Consider the following 23,100-nt stretch of genomic DNA (forward strand, 5'->3'; position numbering starts at 1 on the left):
GCCATCTGTTATCAGAAGTCACTTGAAAAATCTTAGCCTTGTTTTCTGTTTCTGAGATCTCAGTTTGATAGAGGTAACTGCTGTCGGCAGCAGAAAGGCATTGATCTCACTTTGGGAAGCAGAAATGAATAGATGAAAAACAGATATGTTGACACAACTGGATCTAGACAGAAAGTTTCTTCTCTCTTTTTTTTTTTCAATGACTGGTGATGTTTTAAGAACTGGAACAGGTACAGTGGTTAGTTTTATTAGGCATTTTGAACAAAATCACTTTCACTGCCTTTGCATTAGGAAAATACCTCACTCTTTCTGGGGGACATTGGAGCAGGTTCCTCCCATAAGGTACGTCTGCAGCAGCAGCGACTGATCACCGTCTCTGCATGGGCTTAACATGAATCAGTTTAATCATGGGAGCTGCATATCCGTGTCAGCGCAGCACTTTGTCCAACCAAAAGAGGCTCTCGGCAACACGCTGAGATGCCAGCCTGGATCTGAGCTGCTGCTCTGAGCTGCCCTGCCCGCATCTCGCCATACACACGCATGGTTTGTACACCCGTAGCTGCCTCCTGCATTGCCAAAACAGGCTTTTTTAAGGAGACAGAACTCAAGCCAATTAACAGCCTAGTGGTGAAATCTGAGTAGAAACTAGAAGGTTATTTTCTGTCTTGCTTTAGCTAAGTCAGGACCAGCTCTAAATTTTCCCCTCTAGACTTGGATGCTATCCTATTCAAACTAATATTAGGCCTGAAGATAGAGGGGTGTCAAAAACAGCTGAATAAACAGGTCAGCTTGTTATTGTGTACTTAGGTCTCGGCTCTGAAGAGGAGTAAATACAACTGCTGGAGTATGTTGCTTCTCAGGAATGCTGAACTGCTGGCCAAGAGGGATCCTCGGTTTTTGTCCTGGCGAATTGCTCCTCCGCATTATTCCAGGGCTGACCTTATGACTAATTCCTTGCAATTCAGGACTCCCAGGTCATGGTGACCACTAGTTTCACCAAATTACAACTTCTTCTCTATAGCTGTCGTAATATAGAGCTGCACCAAAATTAGTCTCCCGTTCCGGTTGCTAGCTGCAGAAAAATCTGTTTTTAGGAGATCTCTTACAAAGACAGGACAAGACTGGTAGTCTTTCCCAGGAGGGTAATTATCCTCCTCGCACGATGCATTGGGTGTGAAAGCCTAACTCTGGGAGTTGACACAAGCTAAGTGCCTTGTTAAGCTGCTGTCTTGGGGCCCACTTCTGCATTATGGATGTTATGAGGACTCTCAGTGTCAGAAGACCTGGATGAGCCTGAAGGAGCAAAAGGGATCTAGGTGTTGTTTTAAATTTCTCTTTCTTTTCTTGCACAGTTTTGTCCTTACGTTAATTTCTTCCAGTATAATTAGTGTGTTGAGTGCATCATAGTATACATAATGTGTTGGAGGATTATAAAACTGCTGCTAATATCCACAAAAAACCCTGAAACGCTATGTTGCAAGTGTCACAGCCTGTATCATCTGCCCTAGCTCTTGCTATAAGTCACATGTTCAGCTTGTCTGTCACACCTCTTTGTCTTTTTTTCCCCAGAATAGTGATTGTTTCAAAATTAGAACAGAAGTATCAGAAAGCAATGCTAGTAAAAGTATGCCCTTCATTCCCCTGTCTTCATTCATAAGCCCTTGCATCACAGCTATTTACTATAGCTTGGTCTCTGGTGCTCTTTACTGTAGTATTTAAGATGGGAATACTAGATTAGGCTGTGTGACCAGAGGCAAGATCCATCAAGGACAACGGGGTTGTTGTGAGTGACTTATTTGCATCGGCCCATCTCTGAACGTGAGGCGGGCAGTGGTTTTGGTAGCACGCCAGCGATCTCTGATCCTCTGCAAGGAAGCTAGCCTTGGGATCAGAAAACGGAACACTGCAAGACTTGATTCAGTCTTGCACGTCATGCAGCATTTGTATGAGAATGTATGAGAAAGAAAAGCAAATTGCAGAGATTCAGTGGCATTTTGGTAAGCTAAAGAGTTGCAGGAGGTTTGGGGGTTTGTGCTGATGTGGTGCAATAAGGTGCGATATAAAAACGTGGAACAAAGTAATGGGACTGTTTCAAATGCAAATGCTGCTCTGAAATCTGGTATCTCCCTGTGAGAAACTGGAAAATTCAGAGCTCCAAAGCCCAGTGATCTGAAGACAGGAATACCCTGCTTTTCTGAAGTCCCTTCTAAGACGCTTGCAAGCATCACATCAGAATCCAGTATCTGTGCTCTCCCTAAGGCTCTGCAGCAGCTTTCTGACACAAACATGTTCCTCAAGCCATGCACATCTCTCCTGCTGACGACATTGATGATGCAGGTGCACAAGAGAGAGAAGCCAATTTCAAAGCCATTTATGGTGTTGAAGTGCTAGAAACTCAGCAAAATAATACATTTGCCAAGAAGGAGAAGGTGAAACAGGTGCGTAAACGTCCATTTGGAAGGTTTCGCTGACTGGTGAGAGGGGAGGAGGGCAGGAAAAGCCGAGGGTGCCCACTGCTAGCAGTGGAGAGTAATAAGGAAAAGGGATGACGTGGCTTTTTAATCCAGTTTGCATATCTGGGAAGAAATAATTGCTTTGTGTGCTGCTCGGTGCTACCTAAGCTTACTGGCATTTCCTGGAAAATAGAAGGGGGATGGATTATTTTTCAGAAATTATCTTTCGTTAGCAGTTACTACAATGTGTAGCGTTAGTAGCTGCTTAATTACAATTTGAGGTGGTTTCTCAGGTGGCAAGTTCTTCGATCAAAGTTCTTACATGCCTGAAATTACTGGCATATGTTTTGCAGCCTTGCAGATGAGCCAGCGTCCTGTTTTCCCAGTGACGACCAGCTCTCTCGTGCCTGAGTGGGTTCTGAAGGGTGCAGTGTCAGAGTGGGGGGGTTTCTGCACAGCAGGTATGCTGCCTGGCGATTCTCCACAGTGGCCTTCGGCACAGCTTTTTCTTTGGCAGACCTGGTCAAAGTGCAATGACGATAAGATTGTGGTTCTTTTTTTCCTACACACTATCTCTTCTCTGCAGTGGCAAAGTCATTTATTTCCACTGCAGGCTGAGAGCTGGTGGATGTCAAGGACTAGGCTTCACAGACACAGCCGTCATGTGTGGAATATAAAGTGCATGAATGTAAAGGTATTAGGAACCTGGATCAGTTCAGCTTGGTGTCAGAGGCATTCTGTAATGCAGTCAGTAATGCTAGGTCTCTGCACAGAGAAGCATGCAGCAAGGATCGCACCTAGGTGGCAGTTAATGTCACGGTGCTTTGTGTCTTCTGCTTTCTGTTTGATGCATGCTAAACCCCACAGTCATACAGCGTCTGCTACAGTTTATTTATTTAATACTAGTTCCACCCCCCCCATGCACTGCAATGCAGTTAGTCCACTGAAGGTTTTTGGAAAGTGTGGAGTGTATATGGTACACATATTCCTCCTTTTCATCTAGTAGTCTGCTCTTTTTTTTTTTTTTTTTTTTTTTTTTTTTTTTTTTTTTAAGTGGAACATGAATTTGCTGACTCCAGCTCATACGGCATAATCTCCAATGCAGGAGCACGTCAGACTCACACCCCTCTGGAAACTGTGGGTTGTGCCAGAACACTGAGATCCCGACGTCCAGACAGTGTCCCCGTGTTGAGCATTTGCTGCTCTGGAGAAATGGGCCAAAAATGCTGCAGCAGGCAGCAGTGAGGTCCTGCAAGAGGGGGAGGTAGTTGTGCCTGAACATGTTTGAAACCTTCCCTCTGGTGATGAGTCAGAGGCTGTTAAAGTGCTGTAGATGAAGCAGGGTGTCTGGCTCCTGCCCTAATTGTGTGAGTCCAGCAACCTCTATGTGAAGGTTTTTCTCACTCATTCTGCATAAGAGTTTAAAGCAAGTCAGGAGGGCTTGTAAACCCCACCAGCCTGCAGTTAGGGCAGATCTTTCCTGTACCTGTGGGACAATGATGTTGTTCAACTGTATTGAGGTCAGGAGGAAAAGGTGTTGTGTGACTTTTGCTTAAAAAAACCAAAACAAAACACCTAAACACCCATGGACAACATGTTTTAAAATATTTCTTCTTTTGGGGAGATGTTACGTGGGATTTGCAACCCAAGATCGCAGCTGTGTCTCTACCAATGCTTTTTGCAAGTAGGGAGTGGCTTGTGCTTCTGCTAGAAACGTATCTGCAGTCATAGTGAAATTCCGCATAGCCAAAGCAACATTAAAAACAAACCCCAGCTTGGCTCCGATACGAAAAATACGGAACAGCAGTTGCTGTGTGCAGGATGAAAGCTGATGTTTTGCCAACCTGAAGTGTAAAGCTGGTGCTGGAACTGGGGCCTGAAGAATGGGAGTGTTTGCCAAAAGGAAATGGAAGCAGGGATGGAGGGTTTCGGGGAATGCATCAATGTCGGCGGTGCCAAAAAATGTCTCCCCTGTGGACAGGTCTGATTACGATAGTAACCGCATTAGCCCATGCAAAGTGCAGCTGGAGCCACAGTTGGCCTTTTGCGTTTTCTAGCTGGGGAAATGGCATCTCGAATGCACGGCTAAGGGAGAGCTGGGTTTGGATCGGCCAGCTGTGTTCCTGCATCTTAGTGACCAAAGGGCTGTATGCAGGGATTTGAGAGAAAGACAAGACACCAGCAAAAACAAAGCCCAGTTTCTCTGCTTGGTGGTGGGAAGGTCTACCAAAGACGACTTCTTCCCTCCCCGCTTAGGGGGCTAGAAGGAAGCCACAATTTTTGAGTTGCTTTCAGTTTTTGGAGGCACACACACTGTATTTGCATGCAGGTTTGTCTTCAGTGGAGCCCATAAATTTAAGATCTGCTTGCCAGTGTTTTTAGTTTTCTTTTTTCCCTTGACTTGAATATCCTTCCCTTCCCATCCTCTCGTCCCCCCTTGTTGCTGAAGGATATCTTTGCAGTAGTCTTGAGCACATCGGAGAGCAGAAGCCCAGAAGGATGGTCAGTCAGGTGACAGCTGTGTGCAAAGGAGGTGGAGAGATATATATAGATATATAATACATTCAGGAGCAAGTTCTTCAGTGCATTAATGTCGCAGCTGCCCAGTGTCGTGCTGGGAGGTAAGTGAGGGGGCTGCCCTGTGAGCCCCCTGGTCCCACTTCCACTTTGCACTTCCCTTGGTCCAAGCAGAAATGTTTCATCCGTGTTCCGTCCTTTAAAAATTTTGTTTATTTCGGCATTTTTTAACTTTTTGACAGTGGTACTGTCCCAGTGGTATCTGAGCAAAGGGCAAACTGTGGCTGTGGGAAGTACCTGTGAGGTTGTTCCAGCTTGTGCATTGGTAACAGCTGAACCCGCGTCACCACTTGCTGAACCTGTTGAACTCTGTTGGCTTGGAAACGGTGCTGATCTGAGTGTTTGGGGGTTCTTGCCTGGATTAGCTGAGATCTGGAGCAAGGTGGTAGACACTGGTAGGAAAAAAATAGGTAAACAAATGTAGACTGAAAAAGGGGATGGGGGAAGATACTGCGATGGGGAAGCACAACAACAAGGTATCAACATTCAGCTTGCTTGCTCGGCCCCAGTACGTGTCGGTGGTGCTTTTTACTTAGGGTGCCATGGTCTAGCAATTAGCATGGAGGCCTGAGAATCAGAAGACCTCAGTTCTGCTCTGGTCCTGCCTTGCCATATGACCTCAAGGAAATCACCTTGGTTTTCTTGCTCTTTTTCTGCTTCTTGCCTTTAATTATCAAGACTGTGAGCTGCTCAGGGCAGTGACTGTCACTTGATATATTTGTTCAGGGCCTAGATTCATGGGTGCCAGTCTCAGTGCAGTAAATAATGGCGATTTCATCAGGATCTTTTTTATATAAATTGGCAAAAAATGAAGTGTTATTTAGACCTTAACTGAGTGAGAATCAGGAAATGTCTAGCTTATAGTGTTTCCTTCCAGTTCTCTGGCCTGTGGCAAGGAGCTTGTGGGCAAGTGAGCCTCGATCAAGGCGATTGCCTTCAGAGAAGCAACCAAAGCAGAGAAGTTGATGCACTTCAGCATTTAGCACTGGGTAAAATGAAAAATGCAGAAAATGCCTTTACCTGAAAACATGGTAGAGTGCAAACGTTTGCTGCTGCTGTTTTGCAGCTATTTTAGAGAGCCGCACATTAGTCTTTCTGTGCAAAACCTTCAGAAGGTCATGAAGAGTTTGATGACTGCAGCATGAGCAGTCTGAAGTCCCCGATTTGGAAAAGTTTCTATAATCTTGTCCCGACCCCAGCCCTTTGCCTGGAATGGGACTTTTATAGACTTAGTCTTTTCAGGTAAGTTGCTTTTTTCTTCGTATTAGTAAACGTTGCAGGTAGGAACTTAGTTCAGAAGGTTTTCCATGGATCCACCTGGTGATTTAAGCCCGTCTCTGGGTATCAGGGAAATGTCTGTTAGCAACAAGTTATTCTTGCACATTTTTCAGACTACCTTGAAGTAAGTGATGCCTGCTAGTGTTAAAACCAGAACATGGATCTAGCTGAGTTCTGGGCATGCCGTGAGGTCTTTGTTTTCATGAAAGTAACAAGTTAATAGACAAAATGCCAGCAGGTGGTGCTCAAGAATACATGGTACAGCTCCTGGGCTTTGTAGGACAAGCCAAGCATGTGTGTTGAACATCGCAAGCAACTCTTCCTGTTTCTTGTTACGCAGTGTTTTAACAAAATGTTCTGCTGTAGTGGAGAAAACCGTTCCAGTGTCTGCCCTCTGTGTTTTTTTTTCCTCTGTACATTTGCATCTAGCAAGAGGCACCTCCATTTTACATAAGCGTCAACATTAAACTGTAACACTAGCTTGGCTCAGCCATCCCCGCAATGAGCTGGGGAGGACCTCTGTGCGGGAGGTTGACCTTTTCCCTTTTGCTGGAACTGCCCTCGTTGCTCAGCAAGAAATAAACAATTGCTGGCACACACAACCCTCAAAGTCAGTGTATGTTCCTGCAGTAGCTCTAGCTTCTCCAATAAAGAAGCGATAAGTTGCGTGCTGTTGCGCCGTAAAGCGCTGAAGAGCAGAGAGCTAGAATTTACCAGGCTACTCTGGATTAGGGTTGGCAATTAATTTTTTTTTATGTCATGAAGATAGTATTTGCTGACGGAAAGACAGGTTCGCAAGAGTACAGTTTCCTGTTTCCTGGCCACCAGTAGCAAAGCAGGGGTGAAATTTGGTCATCAAGAAGGCTAACTTTATCTTGCCCTTTTTGGATCAGGTGCGCCGGCTGCTTTAAGGTGTTCCTAAGATAAACGATCTTGCGGGGGCTGAAAAAGGCAGTTGTTCCATGCTGTCCGATTTTGTGCATTAGCGTCCATTTTTCTTAGATGTTAACTACATCAGTATTACCATTCTTGTCCAAGGAAGTGGTATATGAGCAAGGGCCACAGGAAGTGGTGTATGAGCAAGGGCTACAGGATGAGGCCATTATGGGATAGAAAAACATATGAAGATGTTACTTACAAAAGCTGAAAGTTTCCTAGGCTCTCCTACGAATTTTCTGTTAATAGCAGTGTTTAGGAGCTGTTGAGCACTGATGGCAAAAACCACTGCTTACAGATTTTTGTCACATTTGCTTGCTTAATAACATTGGAAAAGTAATTTTTCAGATGTGGACTTCAATTCCTCCTCCTCTAAAAGAGGATTGAGACTTAGGTCTTTGGGTTTCTGCAAGACTTAATTAATTAGAGTGATTTGAGAATGAAGGATGCTCTGTCAGCATCACTTACTCCCCATACTGCTGCTTCTGCGTGCTTATTAAATTCAGTGGTTTTGCTTTTAAAGTCAGCATAGCAAGATTTTGGAATGACACTAGCTGCGTGGTTCTGGCTGGTCAGTAACTAGGAGGGTCAAATTCCAAGTTGGCGTGTTATTTTCACTCACATAAATTGTCACAGGAGCTGCTGCTTTTAGTGAAATCCCAGTGAAACTGGATTCCCACCCAGTATTTTTCTTGTATGCATAATTAATGATGAATGTTGTGTGAGTATTTTCAGCAACTGAAGGCATCTTTTACACCTATATCCAGGGGTTATGAACTCCTCGCACATGTTGCCGTGCCTATTCTCCGAAATGGGTCTCTACCAGGCAGCTTTGCTTTTAAGCTCGTGAGGGATTGTTTCTCCTTGCTCCAGAGTCAGCACAGGTAGAACAGAGCAGATGGCTCAGTGTTGGCTAAGTGCTTGCTGATACACAGCAAATTGCTTCTGTAACCGACTGATAGGTTTCAAGCTTTAATTGAGGCTTTCAGCAAGGCGCTCAACAGTGAAAAGCATTCTGCTGAGAAAAACAGCAGCGTAACCATGGGCAAAGGTTCAGGATAGCAGAGTTCAACCCTCTTGGGGATGGCTTCTCTATTTATTTATTTATTTTCTGCTACTTTCCCACCATTATTCAAGACTTCTGTAGTGTCGCTTGCAGATTGCAGCTCAGTATATCAGTGCGGCGCAATCCTTTGTGCCGAAAACGTGAAGCAGAGACTGATAAGTTTGGATTTTCTGCTTGCGGCGGGCTCAGCGTGTCTGCAAAGGTAGCTGTCCCCTGATGCTCCCCTTGAGTCACTGTCTGCCTGGTCTGAGCAGCAGCTTTTGTAGGTCTCCGTTGCGTAGCAGGGAGTACAGCTCCTGCTGTCTTTTCTCTTATGTACATCAGCATCATCAGAATTTTAATTTTTAATGGACATCTCTAAAAGGGAAAGGAAACCTCCCTTGCTCCTCCCTCCCCCCAAGCAAAAGTGGATTTGACAGCAGAAGAAAGATATTTGTGGTAGGGTTGTCTGAGCAGCGTCCTGTCGGGCAAGAGGGTTTCCTTCAGCAGCTGTCCCTTAGGCTGAAGGAGCTGCTCTCCACAATCACGTTGTAACTCGCCCAAGTAAGGGGCAGCCCGAGCAGGCAGGGGTACAATAACCCAGTGGTCTAGCTCTTGTGTTCCCCCCATCCCCACTTTTTATCCAGGTTTGAATTCTGCTTTGAATTTGATTTCTTCATAGTACAGGACCAAGGAATAAATTTCAGCATGGAAAATATGTCTGTTGAGCTAGCTTTGTTTAGTGTCCTCAATTAGTCAGAAAGGAATTGCTTCAAGTTACAAAGCTGGCTGGTTGGCTTTGAAGTTTAGATTTTATTTAGTGCTGGAGTGGGTCTAACAGAAGGACCCTGAAAAAAGGCACCACATGAATAAGAGAAATTAAACTCTGTGATTCAAGTTCCCTTAAGAGTCCAAGAAATCTGTGATGATGCTAGAAGTAGTGCTGGTAGCTTAAAAACGCTGGTGGACCAAGGAGCTCAGAAGTACAAAGATTTTTGCTCATTTCTGAAATCTCAAACACATTTGACAGTGTCCGCAGCGTGTGTTTTTATGTTCCTTTAGCTTTTCAGTGGCTTAAAATGCACTGAAAGTGTGAACTACTGCCAGCGTCCTTTCGTACTTGCATGAATTTAATTAAAAAGATAATTGGATTGCTTTATCAGCCTTTACATGTCAGCCCAGCCACCCTCTTCTCCCCCCTCTAACAAGGTTGACAAACCCAAGGCATCTGAAATCTGTATTTTTCGGTATTGTTCTCTTCTCTCGTGTTTTGGAGAGAATACAGAGGTGACTGTGTTTTCTGTTCAGCGTTAGATCTGCTGCCGCGCTGGGAAGGAAGCGGCTGATAAGCAGAGACCAGCCTGTTCAGGCGGCTCCCGCCCGGGCTGCCCTGTGCCAGTGGAGGGGGTAATGCCATGTAGCGGCAAAGCTCCAAATCAAAACAAAACAAAGCAGACGGACCCTTTGCAAAGTCCTCTGCCTTTATTACACTGATGATGTATAGCCCAAAACATGCAGCTGAATTTGCAAGCTGCACGACAGGGGCAGTTCTTGTGATTTCCCTGGAAATGCTGCCGAGGAACGTAAGATCCATTTTTAGTGCCAAACACTGATGTTTTCACGTAAACGGAGAAGTGCCCCGCCTGTGTCCTTTAATAAACCTGAGGATGTATCCAGACTTCTTGACATCCCTTTGACGAGAGGACCAGATTCGCACACCGAGCGGTGTGGAAGGGCATGTGAACTAAACCAAACTGCGGTCCTGGCGGTTGCTCTCCGTCAGCCAGGAGAGCTCCTTCCCTGCCAGCTCCGTGGCCGTGCGCTGCCTCCAGCGCTGCCTCCAGCACTGCCCGCTTTGGCAAGCCTCTCCTGGTTCTAGCGCGCGCTTCGGGAGTGGCGTTTTAACGCTCGTCATCATTTCCTTGAACTTCTAGAGTTTCATCAAGCCACCTCTGGGAATTTGGGAGGGTGGGTTTCCTCTAAAGAATACTATTTATAATACAAAGCAGCCTCTGCTCCAGTCATTTGTGGCAACATGGCTGCTGAGGAGGTAAGAATTGTCTTTTGCTTATCTTTCCCTGTCTGTGGACGGGGCAATTGGTGAAATAGCCTGGGCACGGCCAGAAGTAATGCAGGGGCATGCAGAGGACGGGGGCAGATGGGATTAGGCAGTCAGGAATGCTTTTTTTGAGAGTGGAAATGCTGTTGCATGGAAGACTTGGAGACTTTACAAGTTAGTTTCTGTTACAGCTGGAGGGTGACAACGCGACTTTTCAGGATCCTTCAAGACAGAAAAAAAAAGCCTGTGGGTCCACTGGAATTTTTCACTGTGATGAAATTGATTTTAATTAATTCTCAATGTGAATTCACCAATTAGCAATGTAGAATAAAGTATCTGTAGAATGATGTTTTGATGGCCTCTCTCTCTGCCCCTGTCTTAATGACTAACTCCCTTTAAAAGGACCTACAGCTTTGGAAACGGTGCAATAGCAGGTATCTGTTAATTAGCCTGAGGAATAAGGTGTTTTCAAGAGGAGATGATGGAAAGAAAGATGCTCTGGAGTTTAAAAACTTACTTTAAAATAAAAAAAGGGAATCACAGTTTTTCATTGCTTCCACAGAAGAAATTGGTTTAGACATACGAGGTTTTCTTTTCCATTTAAATGTTTTAAGTACAGCTTTGAGCAAGCAGAAAAGGCAAAACTCAAAATACAAAGCAGTCCACTTGACAGTTGCATGTAGGAAGCACATATCCAGTCAATTTTTTCAAGGTTTTTATGGTGGTGTCAGTGTGACTCTTTCATTTTTTTTTGCAGAAAAAGATTTACAAGTACAAGAAGGTGCTCAGTAACCCCAGCCGCTGGGAGGTGGTGTTGAAGGAGATCAGGACACTGGTGGACATGGCGCTGACGTCTCCGCTTCAGGATGACTCTATTCACCAAGCACCACTGGAGATCGTCTCAAAACTGCTCTCAGAGGTATGACCTCAGAGAAGCCTTGCTGTGCTCCTGCAAGACATTGTCACATTTAGATGAGAGACGAACAGTTAAAAGTTTGTGGGTGGGTTTTATTTTAACTGGGCTGTCAAAATTCTGCCTTTGAGTCTGCTCGTGACTTCTGCTGACTTGAGTGGAATTTATACTTGCTGGGGAGAAGGAGAATTTGACCCATGTTAGGTAGATTTCTAGAAACAAAACAAAAGACATTTCCCTTGAGGCTTTTTTTTGTTGTTGTTGATTATTTATGGTAAATTTATTATGTGTCTGATTCATGTCTTGCAAGTTAATGGTAAAACTCCCCGTGACTTCTATTCCATTGGCTTTGTTTGCATGACCGATAATTCTTGTAGCAATATGTAGCAATAAATTCATTGTGCAGCTATTTTATTATTGCCAGTTCTGTAAAAGAAAAATATTTTCTTTCTTCAGAGGTATCTATCCTCCTTTTATAGCATTTATTTCAAATAGTTAACTTTTCATGGACAACAAATGTAATGCCAAGCAGGTTTTTCATGTCTTAGTTCTCCTCTACAAAGATTTGTGATACGCAAAAAAGTTGCTAGCTTTTTTTCTTGCAGTAGGCGAAGATCTTAGCAGCTCACAATTTTGTAACCTCTGAATGGATCGTGCTGCTGAGAAAGCCAAAAGCAAACTCTTTTGCATAGGTGGTAGCATAGGTGACTTCCAGTAAATTTATTGGCTTTTACTGGTTCCATGTTTGAAGAAGGAATTTCAGGAAAACTGTAGCAGTTAGTTTACTACCAACAAGTGGTACACCACAACAATCCTTTTATTAATTTTCTTAGAAACATACAGCCTGTCTTAAGAAAACATTTTTAAGAAATGTATTGCTAGCTTTAATTTTCCAACTGATTGAGACCTTCTCTGGCATCCTGATGTTTGTATGCTCAGCTTTCATGACTGGGGTGACTTGAATCTGAAGGTGCTCAGGGAGAAATGGCAGCTTGCAGAACCCCTCATAGCAGACAGTATACCTATGTAATCATTCTTTAAGAGAATGATTTTAATTTGATTAATTTTATTCTGAAAATAAGCAATTGCAGTCTTGAGCCTTTCTGCTTGTGTCTGGTGGTAGCTAAGAAGACTTGTGTATGCTGGTGTGCCAACTCAGAGTACTCTTTGCTCATTCATTTCTTCTATTCAACTCTTTCAGAACAACAACTTAACCACTCAAGATCACGAGAGCATTATTGTGGTGAGTATCTTTCTGTCAAAATCTGGGGGCAAATCTGTATTGTTTGATAACACTTCTGTTAACGCTTGCCTCTGCCCCAGTAAAGTACGGTAAATATGAAAGCATTTCCACCAATGCTGGTGAACTTAGGCAGGATCAGACCCATTTGTTCTACTGTTTTTTTATGTGGTTTTGTCATTCGTCTTTTCTTGTTTCATAGGTGGGTAACAATGAAGTTTCCTTGTCAACTTATATGAAACAGCACAGCATGTTGAGGGTTAATTGTCTCCCAAAATGGTCTCCTTACTAGGCTACACAGCGCAATGTTCATATCTATGTATGTACTTTAAATAGTCAAAAAACATCATTTCCAGATGTGCCCTATAAAAACCTTAGGCTTAGTAGTTTCCTGAGGGGCTAATGCTACCATATACAGAATGTCTCCATTGCTGATGGTATGTGAGCAAGTGATTGTTTTTGTAAGTGTGGATATGCGTATGGGTCACTGCAGTTTAACCCCCTGCTTACTTGATTTATAAAATTACCCTCTTCAACTTTTTTCTTTTCTGTAGGTTGCATTTACTTAGACATAGAAATAAGTGAATCAAATAGCAGCTCTCTTCCTTGTGCAACAAAATGTAAAATCTCAACAATTTATCAGAGGTGGAACTTGGTTCCCCATCGCTGTAATTTAATTTCCGTCACTGGCAATTTCCAGGAGCTTTTGCCAGTAATCTAATCTAGAACCTCACCACCACCTGATCGTATCATGTCTCCATGACTCTTTCTGCAAAACGACAAGGTGGCATGTAGCTGCCAGTAGGTATGAATTGTGTTTAACTGCTGCTTAAGATGCCATTTCAGCTGGAATCAGTCACTGAGATAAGTTTTTGAAGTGGCATTTACTTTTTTTTTGAGATCTGCTATAGCTTTCATTTTACTCTAGTGCCAAAAGTAATTCAGGCCTCCAATTACAAATGGATGTTTTGGGGGAAGGATTTTTTAATAAAAAATGTAAGGTGGCCCTGCTGTGAGCAGGGAGGTTGGACCAGGTGGCCTCCAAAGGTCCTTTCAGCCTACATTATTTAGCAATTCTGGGTGATGGCTTCTTCAGTTCAAGTCCTGCCCTTCTGTAGGTTGTGCCCGAACCACCAAGGAGATGGCAGTTTCAGAGATCACTGCCGTTACACAGCTAACCTGTGCTAGTCTTAGGAAGTATTGCTAATACTGTGTATTTATGTAGTATCTTAGAAGTATGCAGTGATTTGCCATGCAGATGGAGCCAGCTTTCCTTCTCTAGACGGTGCTGGAACAGATTGATATTACAACTGATCCCTTCCCGCTAAGGAGGGGGAAGCACATGCGGCCCTAACTGGGCAACGCGAGACAGCAAGTTTCTGTTTTTTAACCATTTTAAGCATATAAGGAAAATACAGGCTGTTTTCATGCTGTCACTCTTCCACACTGACCATACAGGCAGAGCTGTGACCTGCTTGATAATGTCTATTGTGGTTATTCCCTACATTCAGTAAGGACTGGGCTGAGACAATAAAGCTCATTTTTCTTAGGCTGACAGCCAGCCAGTTACATCTCTGATGCAGTGATCCTCCGACAATTACCAGACAGGTATAAACACTTGGTGATTTTGCAATACATGGCTCCTGTGGTTTGGCAGGTCCTATAGCAAACACTCCAAAAGATGGATTCAAGGAAGATCTTTAGCTCAGGTGTTGGATGGGTAGCGAGGATGTTCTAGTCTCACTGAACAGTGTCACATTCTCCATCGGTCCATGGTTGCTGGACCACCACCAGAGGAAGAGTGAACAGTTGCAGACGGATGGCACACGATAACGAACAAAAACTTCACAAATGTTGTGTGTAACCAAAACAGATCTTTGCAGGTGTGCTTGGGTTTCCTTGTTAAAATTCACATTAATCTTGACCTGTTTGTGTGTGAAAGTGGCTATTGTGAAACACAGTCATTGCAAGCAGACTCACTGGGGCTGAAATCCTTAAGGAGATGAGAGGGAGAGCAAAAAACAAAGCAGGCTGCCTTAGTAAAACTCCAGATGCCATCCAGATAAAATATCTGGTGTTCAGTTGCTCAATACAAAATGTCCTAGCTGCTGTGTTTAGAGTCTTACTTTTAAATGGGTACTGGGAATCCCTTTAGCTCAAGACTGGAAAAGCCCAAAGGCACCATCACATAGAGAGAATACATTGTTCTAGTACCATTTTCTGATTTACAAAGGAAGTAACAACAACATAAGTTCATTACACCCTCAGTGGCAGGTGTGACCTCTAATGTATTTACCGAGCACAAGCACATTGGTTTGCGTAGCAACAAGGAAGGAATGGTTGATCTCAACTTTCACAAAGTTAGATGCTTGATTTTGATGAATAGGGTCCTCCAAGGTAAGAACAGCACTGTTACTTTTAGTGAGTTATTTCTCACGAAAAGAGCTCCAACTCTTTTATAAAGGATGTGTGTGTTTGTGTGGTGTTTTTCATTTTTTTCTTTTAGGGAGATGTTACAACTGAAACAGTGAGCCAGATTCAGCCAGATGCTGTTTTACATCCTAAAACCATTGGTCTGCTCCTGTTTTCATTTAAACCATTATAAAAATTGTACTCCTTGCTGTGTTTTATGTATTTACACTGATGTAGTTAAAAGCAAAATTTTCCAGAGGATTCATATCAGAGGTGTGCTTGAGCTTACGCGTAAAATAAACACACAACCCACCTCTAATTTCTCTGTTGATGCTTTTGTCCTTCTTTTTTAAAAGTGAGTGCTTTTTTTCAAGAAAAATATTTCCTTGCAAAATGCTTACTCCAGTTGCAGTCCTCTAATTAAATTTTTCTCTCTCTTTCTTTTTAAAGGCAATTGCACCTTTGCTGGAAAACAACCATCCTCCTCCTGACCTCTGTGAATTCTTCTGCAAGGTATCAGAACAGCTTTGCTTTCTGCAATCTCCTAGTTGTATATGAGTGTAGTTCTTTGAGGGGGTGATTGTTTTTTTCTTTAACTCCTTACCTCATGCCCTAATTGATTTCAGTTTTTGATCAACAACCAATGATATTGGAGTAGTTAACATCACCATTATGATAAATAGATCCATATCTTTAGTACATCAGACTGCATAGTCCTGATACTCTGTGAGAGTTAAAATCTTCAGACTCCCACACCCCAGTCTGGGTACAAGAGACTACTGCATGTTCTATTTAGCTAATGCAAAAATCATTGGAGTCACTGTGTTCAGATGAGTTGGTGATGTGATGCTCAGCTCGGTCCTAATGGTATTTTGTAATTGGGTAATGGCAGTGGGAAGATCATAAGGACCCATCCTCTCTCCTGGTAAATCCATGCTTGTGCTGCATTTTGCATCTTTTCCATAAACTTCTGAGTACTCTGGATTGCAGAGCTTCTGGATTTGAAAATACAACTTTTCCTCTAGGTTTCAAGTCTCCTTAAATTTGCATACTGATGATGTATACATTTGTCAAACGTTCTGGATGCTGCTTATAATTCCCCTCCAGAGTTATTCATCAGCAGCTTCTTCCTACAGAAATTAAGTCAGGTTTCAGAAACTCCTCTGACTGTTGCATATTTATAAGCCAGTCTTAGGGTCATATCTAGCCTTGGACCCAAGGCACTTTTATTCCTGTTTTTTTTTGCCTTTGGTCTCCATCATAGGTGGGCACCTAATAACCTTTAAAGGTGTGGGATGGGCTGTGTATAGTTGCAGGAAGGGAAACAGGTTATGGACTTTTCCTCCTCAGAGATACTCAGAACTGAAATGGACAAGGCTAGCGAGAAGGCTATCTATCTTCAAAATTGACCCTACCTTGAATGGGGGTTGGACCAGATGACCTCCAAAGGTCCTTCGCAATCTAAAGTACTCTGACTGATACATTATGATTGTATGTTTTAGCCTGTGATGGGAGAGTGGCTTGTTGGTACCCTCCAAGATCCACCACAGGTTTTTAGCCTGGATCCCAAGGAAAGGAGGTCTGTGCCATTACACTCCCGGTGTCTACATATCTTTTTGTTCCCAACCCCTTTACTTTTAAAACTGTTGGCAAGTTTCAGCCAAATTTGACAAAAGGGGTAGAGGTCCCAAAAATACTACATTCCAGTGGGTTTTGTGAAGAATAGGCAGTAGGGAAAGGAACTCGTGTAGTTCATGAGCTCCCATGGTAATTGTCTATCAGATGCCAGCAAATCCATAGGAGAGTGCAGTGTTACGAGTACCCTAATCCCAGGAAAGATTAATTTAGCCCTTGGATCTTGTTAATCTTGGGGTAATCCATGCATGGGGTGTGAAGCCAGAGGAGACCCATCTTCATCATTTCTGCAGCTCACAAAATTACTTGTTGTTCATTACAGCACTGCCGAGAGCGCCCGCGGTCCATGGTTGTGATAGAAGTGTTCACACCGGTGGTACAGAGGATTCTCAAACACAACATGGTGAGTGCACGTGTTACGGGAACTTGGTCAGTTTGGAGAAGTTTTACTGTGATACCTTTCGTAATTAGCAGTTGCTCTGTTGCCTGTAATGCACAAAGCACTGTGATATCTAAATCTAACCCCCCAAACTGTGAATGCTGCATGTAATCGTGTGTTGCTTTATAAATGCAGAACTAATAAGCATTCAGTGGGACTTTCAAAAGCATCTAAGCAAAGCCATGATTTGAGGAACGTTTCTTTTGGCAGCAGTGCCAGCATGTGCAGCTCCAGCTCTCTCCCACCTGGCTCTTGGCTCCTTATTTACTCCCCGCATGCCATCCTTGTAGTTATAATGGTTTAAAATCAATTAAATAACAAAATCAGAACAGGGACTTTGTTGATTTTGAGCTGAGGCCCTCAATATTTTTTCTGTAAGACATCTCCAGCTCTCTGGATTTCCATTTTTCTTTAGACTCGTGTCCAATGAGTTCTTACCGAGGTTTCCTGAATTTCCTTACCTTTTCTGCTATCCTTCTTCCTTCTCGTTCCAGGAATCATGCACTCTGTCATTTTATGATTGCTCTCCCAGGCTGCTTTCTGTCTTCTCATTGCTGATCAATTCCTTGCTAGTGATTGGAACAAACACTAGGAGACTGCCCTGCCAGCTTTGCTCTCTCCACCCCATATACCAGATTTCCCCCCCCGACTCTGAAGATATTCTTACATGATCCATATTCCTTTCCTAAGAGAGGTCTGGGTGTTTACCAGCCCTCCATCCTTTGTGACATATTAAGTTTCCTGGCATGGTTTTTAAGTTACATGAAGAAATTTTACTTCGCAATGCTGTAGCAGAGTAACAAATAAATAAAATATTTAAGACGGTTGACTTGGCTGGGATCTCAAGGATGGGTCTCATACCTCTGTAACTACACAATCAACTTCTTTTCACTAACTGATATAATTTTAGAGACCATCCGCTGTCCTGCTGTGTACGGCACGAACCTAGCAGACACCAGTTCGTATTTCTTATTTTTACAACAGTATTATTATTTAACTCCTTGAGTGTAGAACTAGGTAGAAAGCCCAAGATGGCAAAAAGGTCATATTCCTGGCTCTGTGCCTGCACTCTGCAGACATGTAAACGTTTTTGAATATTCTGTAGTGTTCAATGAAATATTCTGTAAATGTTATTCTTGGATTCCGGACTGGTTTTTTTAAAGCATCCAGAGCTCTTGAGGGGTCTCAAATAAAATCTAAATGCATAGTGTAATGCTTGTATTTGGTTAGCTTCAGAGAATTGGGTATATTTACCATACTTAACATTTGCAGATTGAAAATCAACATGTCTGTACCGCAGTGTGTAGTCAGAGAATTTACGGTGTCATATATTAATTGGAGTGGATTTGGGCACTTTACTGCTCTCCAGGGACTTCTGTACTGAATAGTCTTTTAGAGAATGTGTGTGTGTGTGTGCATGTAAATAAAGTTGTCCTTTAGGGGGACAGTGTTGTTGGCAGTAAACTTCATAACCTTAGGAGGCCCCGTGCAATTCAGTGTGCCTACAGCCGGAGACCTAACTGTCTGTTTCCACCTTTGCTAATTTGCTCTGTGGTCTTTGATAAGTTCGCAACAAGTTTTGTTCCACAGTTTCCCAGCGATAAAATGGAGAAAGGGTACTTAATTTGTCTATCATTTTGAAATCTCAGAAGAACAAGGATAGCTTTTTGTCTTGCTGATACTACCGGTTACGTGCAGGACTGGAGACTATTGCATGCTGAGTTGTTTGGGGAGTGCTCAGCAACCTCTCAGTACCTTTGGATTTCAGTTGTTTGTAGGCTCACCCAAATGTTTGAATATAAGCACTACTGGGTTTGGTTTATTTTTGGAGCAAACAATATTGATAGTGTGTATTTTTCTGTACCTGGTATGGTGACAGGGCATCATATTATATTTAGAGAGATGTTTTATTTTAGAGCAGTCAGCAATGACATCCTCTTTATGATCTCTTGGACTTTCGTTCTAACTTCAGTTAGGACACCTACACGGGTTGAAAAATTTCATAAACAAATTGCAACTGCAAAAGCTATCTTGCAAGGAGAGTTCATGAAATTAAATGGCACCAAATGATATACGAAGCACGCACGGTCTCATGCCCTTGAACCAAGTGTATTTGCACCTGCCTGAAGGAGTTGTTAGAAGTTTAATGATTTTAATTGTAATACCAACTGTGGAATCGCCCACAGTCCCTTTGCTGGGTGAAGTTACCCGGTAGCGATTCAGTACTAGCAAAGAGTGACACTTAGGCTTGAAGGAGACATTGTTCTGCCTAGGCTTGTATTCACATTTTTAGTCATTTTCTCTAGCTGTAAAACCTATGAGATGTTAATATAGGTTGTGCTATAGAAGTGCCTGAAACCAAAGTAAGTAACAGAAGGCTTCAGTGCTTTGGGAGCGTATCTTCCCTATTACAGACCGCCAGTTCATTACCACTTGCGGCATTTCTTTAAAATTTCAGTTGCCATTTATTTTTTCAGGATTACTGTTCTTCCACAGCCAGCTGCTTGAGGGGTAACTGGGAGGGCTTGTTTGTCCTCAGTGGGCCTTGTTCACCGCTTGGAAATTCAGCTTTGTAGTTCTGTAACACCTGCGTAATAAGGTTACACCTGTGTAAATGTGAAGAAATGTGCTGTGGAATAACACTCATCAGACAGCAGATTTTACTCCTTTCATATCTAAAAATAGCAGGTGATGTGAGGAGATGCAGGATTTCAGTTAGCAGGTGCTTTTCCGGCTGCAGGATTTAAAGAAAGTGACTGTTGAGCTCACCTGTCAAATTCAGATTGTAGCTGGAATAAAATCCCTGGAAAAAGAACTGATCTCTGGTTTTATACTTGATCACTTATTGATCGCATGTCAAAAAGATTTTCTCTAAAACCAGAATAGATATGATGTCAAACATGGAAGTAAAAAATTGGTTTTGAGTTGCATTTCTAAAAACTGCAGTTATGAGTGGAAGCAAAAATGCAAAACGACAAAAAATGCATTTCAAAATAAAGGTATAAAGTGAAGTGTACAAAGGAAATGTAAATGCAGGTAGGATTTTTTTTTTTCCATTAAACATGTCTTTTGTTTCAAGGTGAGTATGGGGGAAAGAGGAGAATTGGAAAGCATGTCATTATTAGTGGGAAGAACATTACTTCAGCATACAGTGATACCGTGCTCTTGAAGCTGTCAGCATAATAACAAAGTGAATTTGGTTGTGTTTGAGCTGATTTCTTTTGAAAGCCCAGTTTTGATGTACATTGCAGGCATGTTTCACCGTCTTCACTTAGTCTCTCCTTTTTGGACAGGATTTTGGGAAGTGCCCTCGGTTGCGGCTGTTTACTCAGGAGTATATTCTGGCTTTGAATGAGCTGAATGCTGGAATGGAGGTGGTGAAGAAGTTTATTCATAGGTTAGTTACATTTAATTTGTGGCATATTTCCAGTCCTATATACGTGCTTTGCTGTGTTACTTCTCCCAGCCCTGCTTATCTCTTTACTGGCTGTTAAGAGTAGCTGGTGCTTTTTGGTACTGGCAAACAGCAAATAAATTAGAAGAGTCCATGAGGCAATGTTGCTGAAGTCTCTTTTTTTTTTCTTAAAACTACCTCTCAAATATGGCTGGGGTTTTCTGCCTAGTTACACACTGGAAGCGAACGGACTTTGCTGTGTGTACATTCTTGATATACATTTAGACGCAGAGTCTTTACAGAGAGATTCCCACTAACTTTAGACCACATAACGCTCAGTCACGTGTGAGATTTTGGGGGGACTGTAGAGATACCACATCAAATAAACTGAGGATGCAGCTTAGCCTTATTCATAAATAGGGCCATTGGGTAGGGATTTACAGGGTTAAAATAACTCTCTGTTACGGCCCTTCTGAAGATTCCCTGAGGCTGTCTATCCAGTTCTGGCACCCTGTTCTGTCTGACTGTTTTTGCCCACAGAAATCTTCCTCACAATGATGTCATCTTGGTTTTTGTTTTTCAGCATGCATGGTCCAACTGGACAATGCCCCCATCCCAGGGTCCTGCCAAATCTTGTAGCTGTCTGCTTAGCAGCCATTTATTCGTGTTACGAGGAATTTATCAACAGGTCAGTATGAATTCCCAGCTGACCGCATGTTATTCACTTCCAAACCCATTGCATCTGTCAACAAGATCGGTGTAGCATGGGTGTGGGTATGTGAGAGCATGTCTTCGTTCTCAGTCTGCTCATCCCTAGTGTTACACGTGGGAGTTCTGATCAATCGCGTGCGTGTTTTTGTAGATATGTGACTGTATTTGTTACACTTTGTGTGCTTGAAAACCTGAAAGATGCTGAATCTTCATGCACTTGTACTCACTGTGGCGTGTTCTGAGGCAGTGGGCATGGCGATCTGTTATGGCACATCTTCGGCTCCCAGGCTTGAAAATGGGGCCAGTGCTGGTGATGCAAGGTGCTCGGCAGTTCCCGGTACAGAAGTACTGCAAGCTGCAGTAACTTTCAGATGAAGGTCAACAGACAGCTGCATGCTGATCTTCGCCGCTGTTGAGATACTCCTCTAAGGCAGACTGCAGCTGTAACCAGCCTTTTTAGGCCAGCAGAAGATGAGAGTGCTCCACAAGAGTCTCTGGGAATTAAGCATTACCCGGAGCAGTGTCTGTTTTACTCCCTTTCTGGCACATGAAGTGTGTGTCACACCTAAAGCAAAGGGAAGGGTGAGATATTGAAGAAGGGGTTGTGTGTAAATCCCTGTATCTACAGCTTTGAACCTGAGCTGGTTTCACAATGCTGCCTCCATTATTGTGGAAAGTTTGATTCCTGACTTACCGCAAAATAGATGCCGCAATTCTTGACACATGAGCCAGTTTCCAGTAGACACTGAGGGTTCCCCTCTGCTGTGTTTCGTGTTTGTTTATGCCTATCTGACTTTCCTCATGGTAGAGCACGGACAGGGGCTGCTTAGTGTCCAACAAAGATTCCAGACGCGAGGGCTGCAGACAAATGTCTGGGCATGTACTGTAGCCAGATACATACTGGGGCATGGATTCTGTTACAGCTTTGCACGACTTGGATGGGAAAGTTCACCTTTATGCTAAACTGGCATGTTAATTAGAGTAATGAAAAGCTTGAATCTTTGTAGAATAGGGGCTGCAGAACAGTCCTATTGGAGCCTTTTAATGTTTTTAATTGATTTCAGTAATCCGATTACACAGGAGAAAGCAATCCAGCGGGCTGGGGTGAAATGCAGTGGGAAATTGCAAAAGATCTTGGCTTCTCAATGTTGCACTCTCTCTCCTGCTCTCTGCTGTTATGTCTGTCTATTGAAATTATTTGTTTATTTTTAAAATTCAGTCGAGACAATTCGCCAAGCCTGAAGGAAATTCGGAATGGGTGCCAGCAGCAGTGTGACCGAAAGCCTAATCTCCCCCTCCGCCTTATTCACACAAGTCCTGACCTGGTCTCTCAAGAGGCTACCTTGACTGAATCCCGTCTCAAACCAGTTATTGTCACTTCAAATGAGATCCATGTGGAAGTGGAGCGCAACAACACAGCTAATCAGAAGATGACAGCCAACGTTGGCAATGACAGTGAGCCCAACCTGATTGACTGCTTGATGGTCAGTCCCACCTGCAGCACCATGAGCATTGAGCTGAGTGCCCAGGCAGACAGGATCCTTGGCTGTTATGTTGAAATACTCAAGATGCTGTGAGTAACTATTTTAAACAGCTTTTTGAACAATGTTATCTTAACAATGGGGGGCTTTTCCCACAGGCCTGTTGTCTTCAACATTCGTGGCCAGCAAGCACATGGTTATAAATCTAACTCCAGCTCTAGAGAGTCCAGCCTTTGAAAGAGACATCTGGCACTGCCAATATGTTCTAAAAATAGCATTAGGAAGATGAAAACGGAAAGCTTATTTGTACAGTGAGCCTCAGGCATATTACAGAAGACGGGATGTTGTTGCCAGTGGTTTCTGTTTTGTTCTTGCCCACCAAAAAAAAAAAAAATCCATTTGTCTCCTCCAGGGCTCTCGGGATTGCCCGAGACAAAGCTAGAAAAGGCAGGTCTGTGCTAGGCTCAGTGCCTGTGCAGTGATAGGCAGTGCTGCTCCCCTGGCTTCAGCAGGAGTTGGATGAGGTC

General features: G+C 43.2%; 1 protein-coding gene across 2 annotated transcripts in view; it reads left to right on the plus strand.

The window, feature by feature from the left end:
* The window catches only part of CMIP (c-Maf inducing protein), a 137,544-nt gene that overhangs the window by 90,580 nt on the left and 23,864 nt on the right, over positions 1-23,100 (plus strand). For both annotated transcript variants that reach the window (XM_075161487.1, XM_075161485.1), the window contains exons 4-10: positions 11,106-11,267; positions 12,463-12,504; positions 15,364-15,426; positions 16,871-16,951; positions 20,281-20,384; positions 20,965-21,069; positions 22,312-22,665. In XM_075161487.1, coding sequence (XP_075017588.1) covers positions 11,106-11,267; positions 12,463-12,504; positions 15,364-15,426; positions 16,871-16,951; positions 20,281-20,384; positions 20,965-21,069; positions 22,312-22,665 — 911 coding nt within the window. The remainder of the gene's footprint in view (positions 1-11,105; positions 11,268-12,462; positions 12,505-15,363; positions 15,427-16,870; positions 16,952-20,280; positions 20,385-20,964; positions 21,070-22,311; positions 22,666-23,100) is intronic.

The sequence above is a fragment of the Calonectris borealis genome, chromosome 12 (genome assembly GCF_964195595.1).
Source record: "Calonectris borealis chromosome 12, bCalBor7.hap1.2, whole genome shotgun sequence".
NCBI lineage: Eukaryota > Metazoa > Chordata > Aves > Procellariiformes > Procellariidae > Calonectris > Calonectris borealis.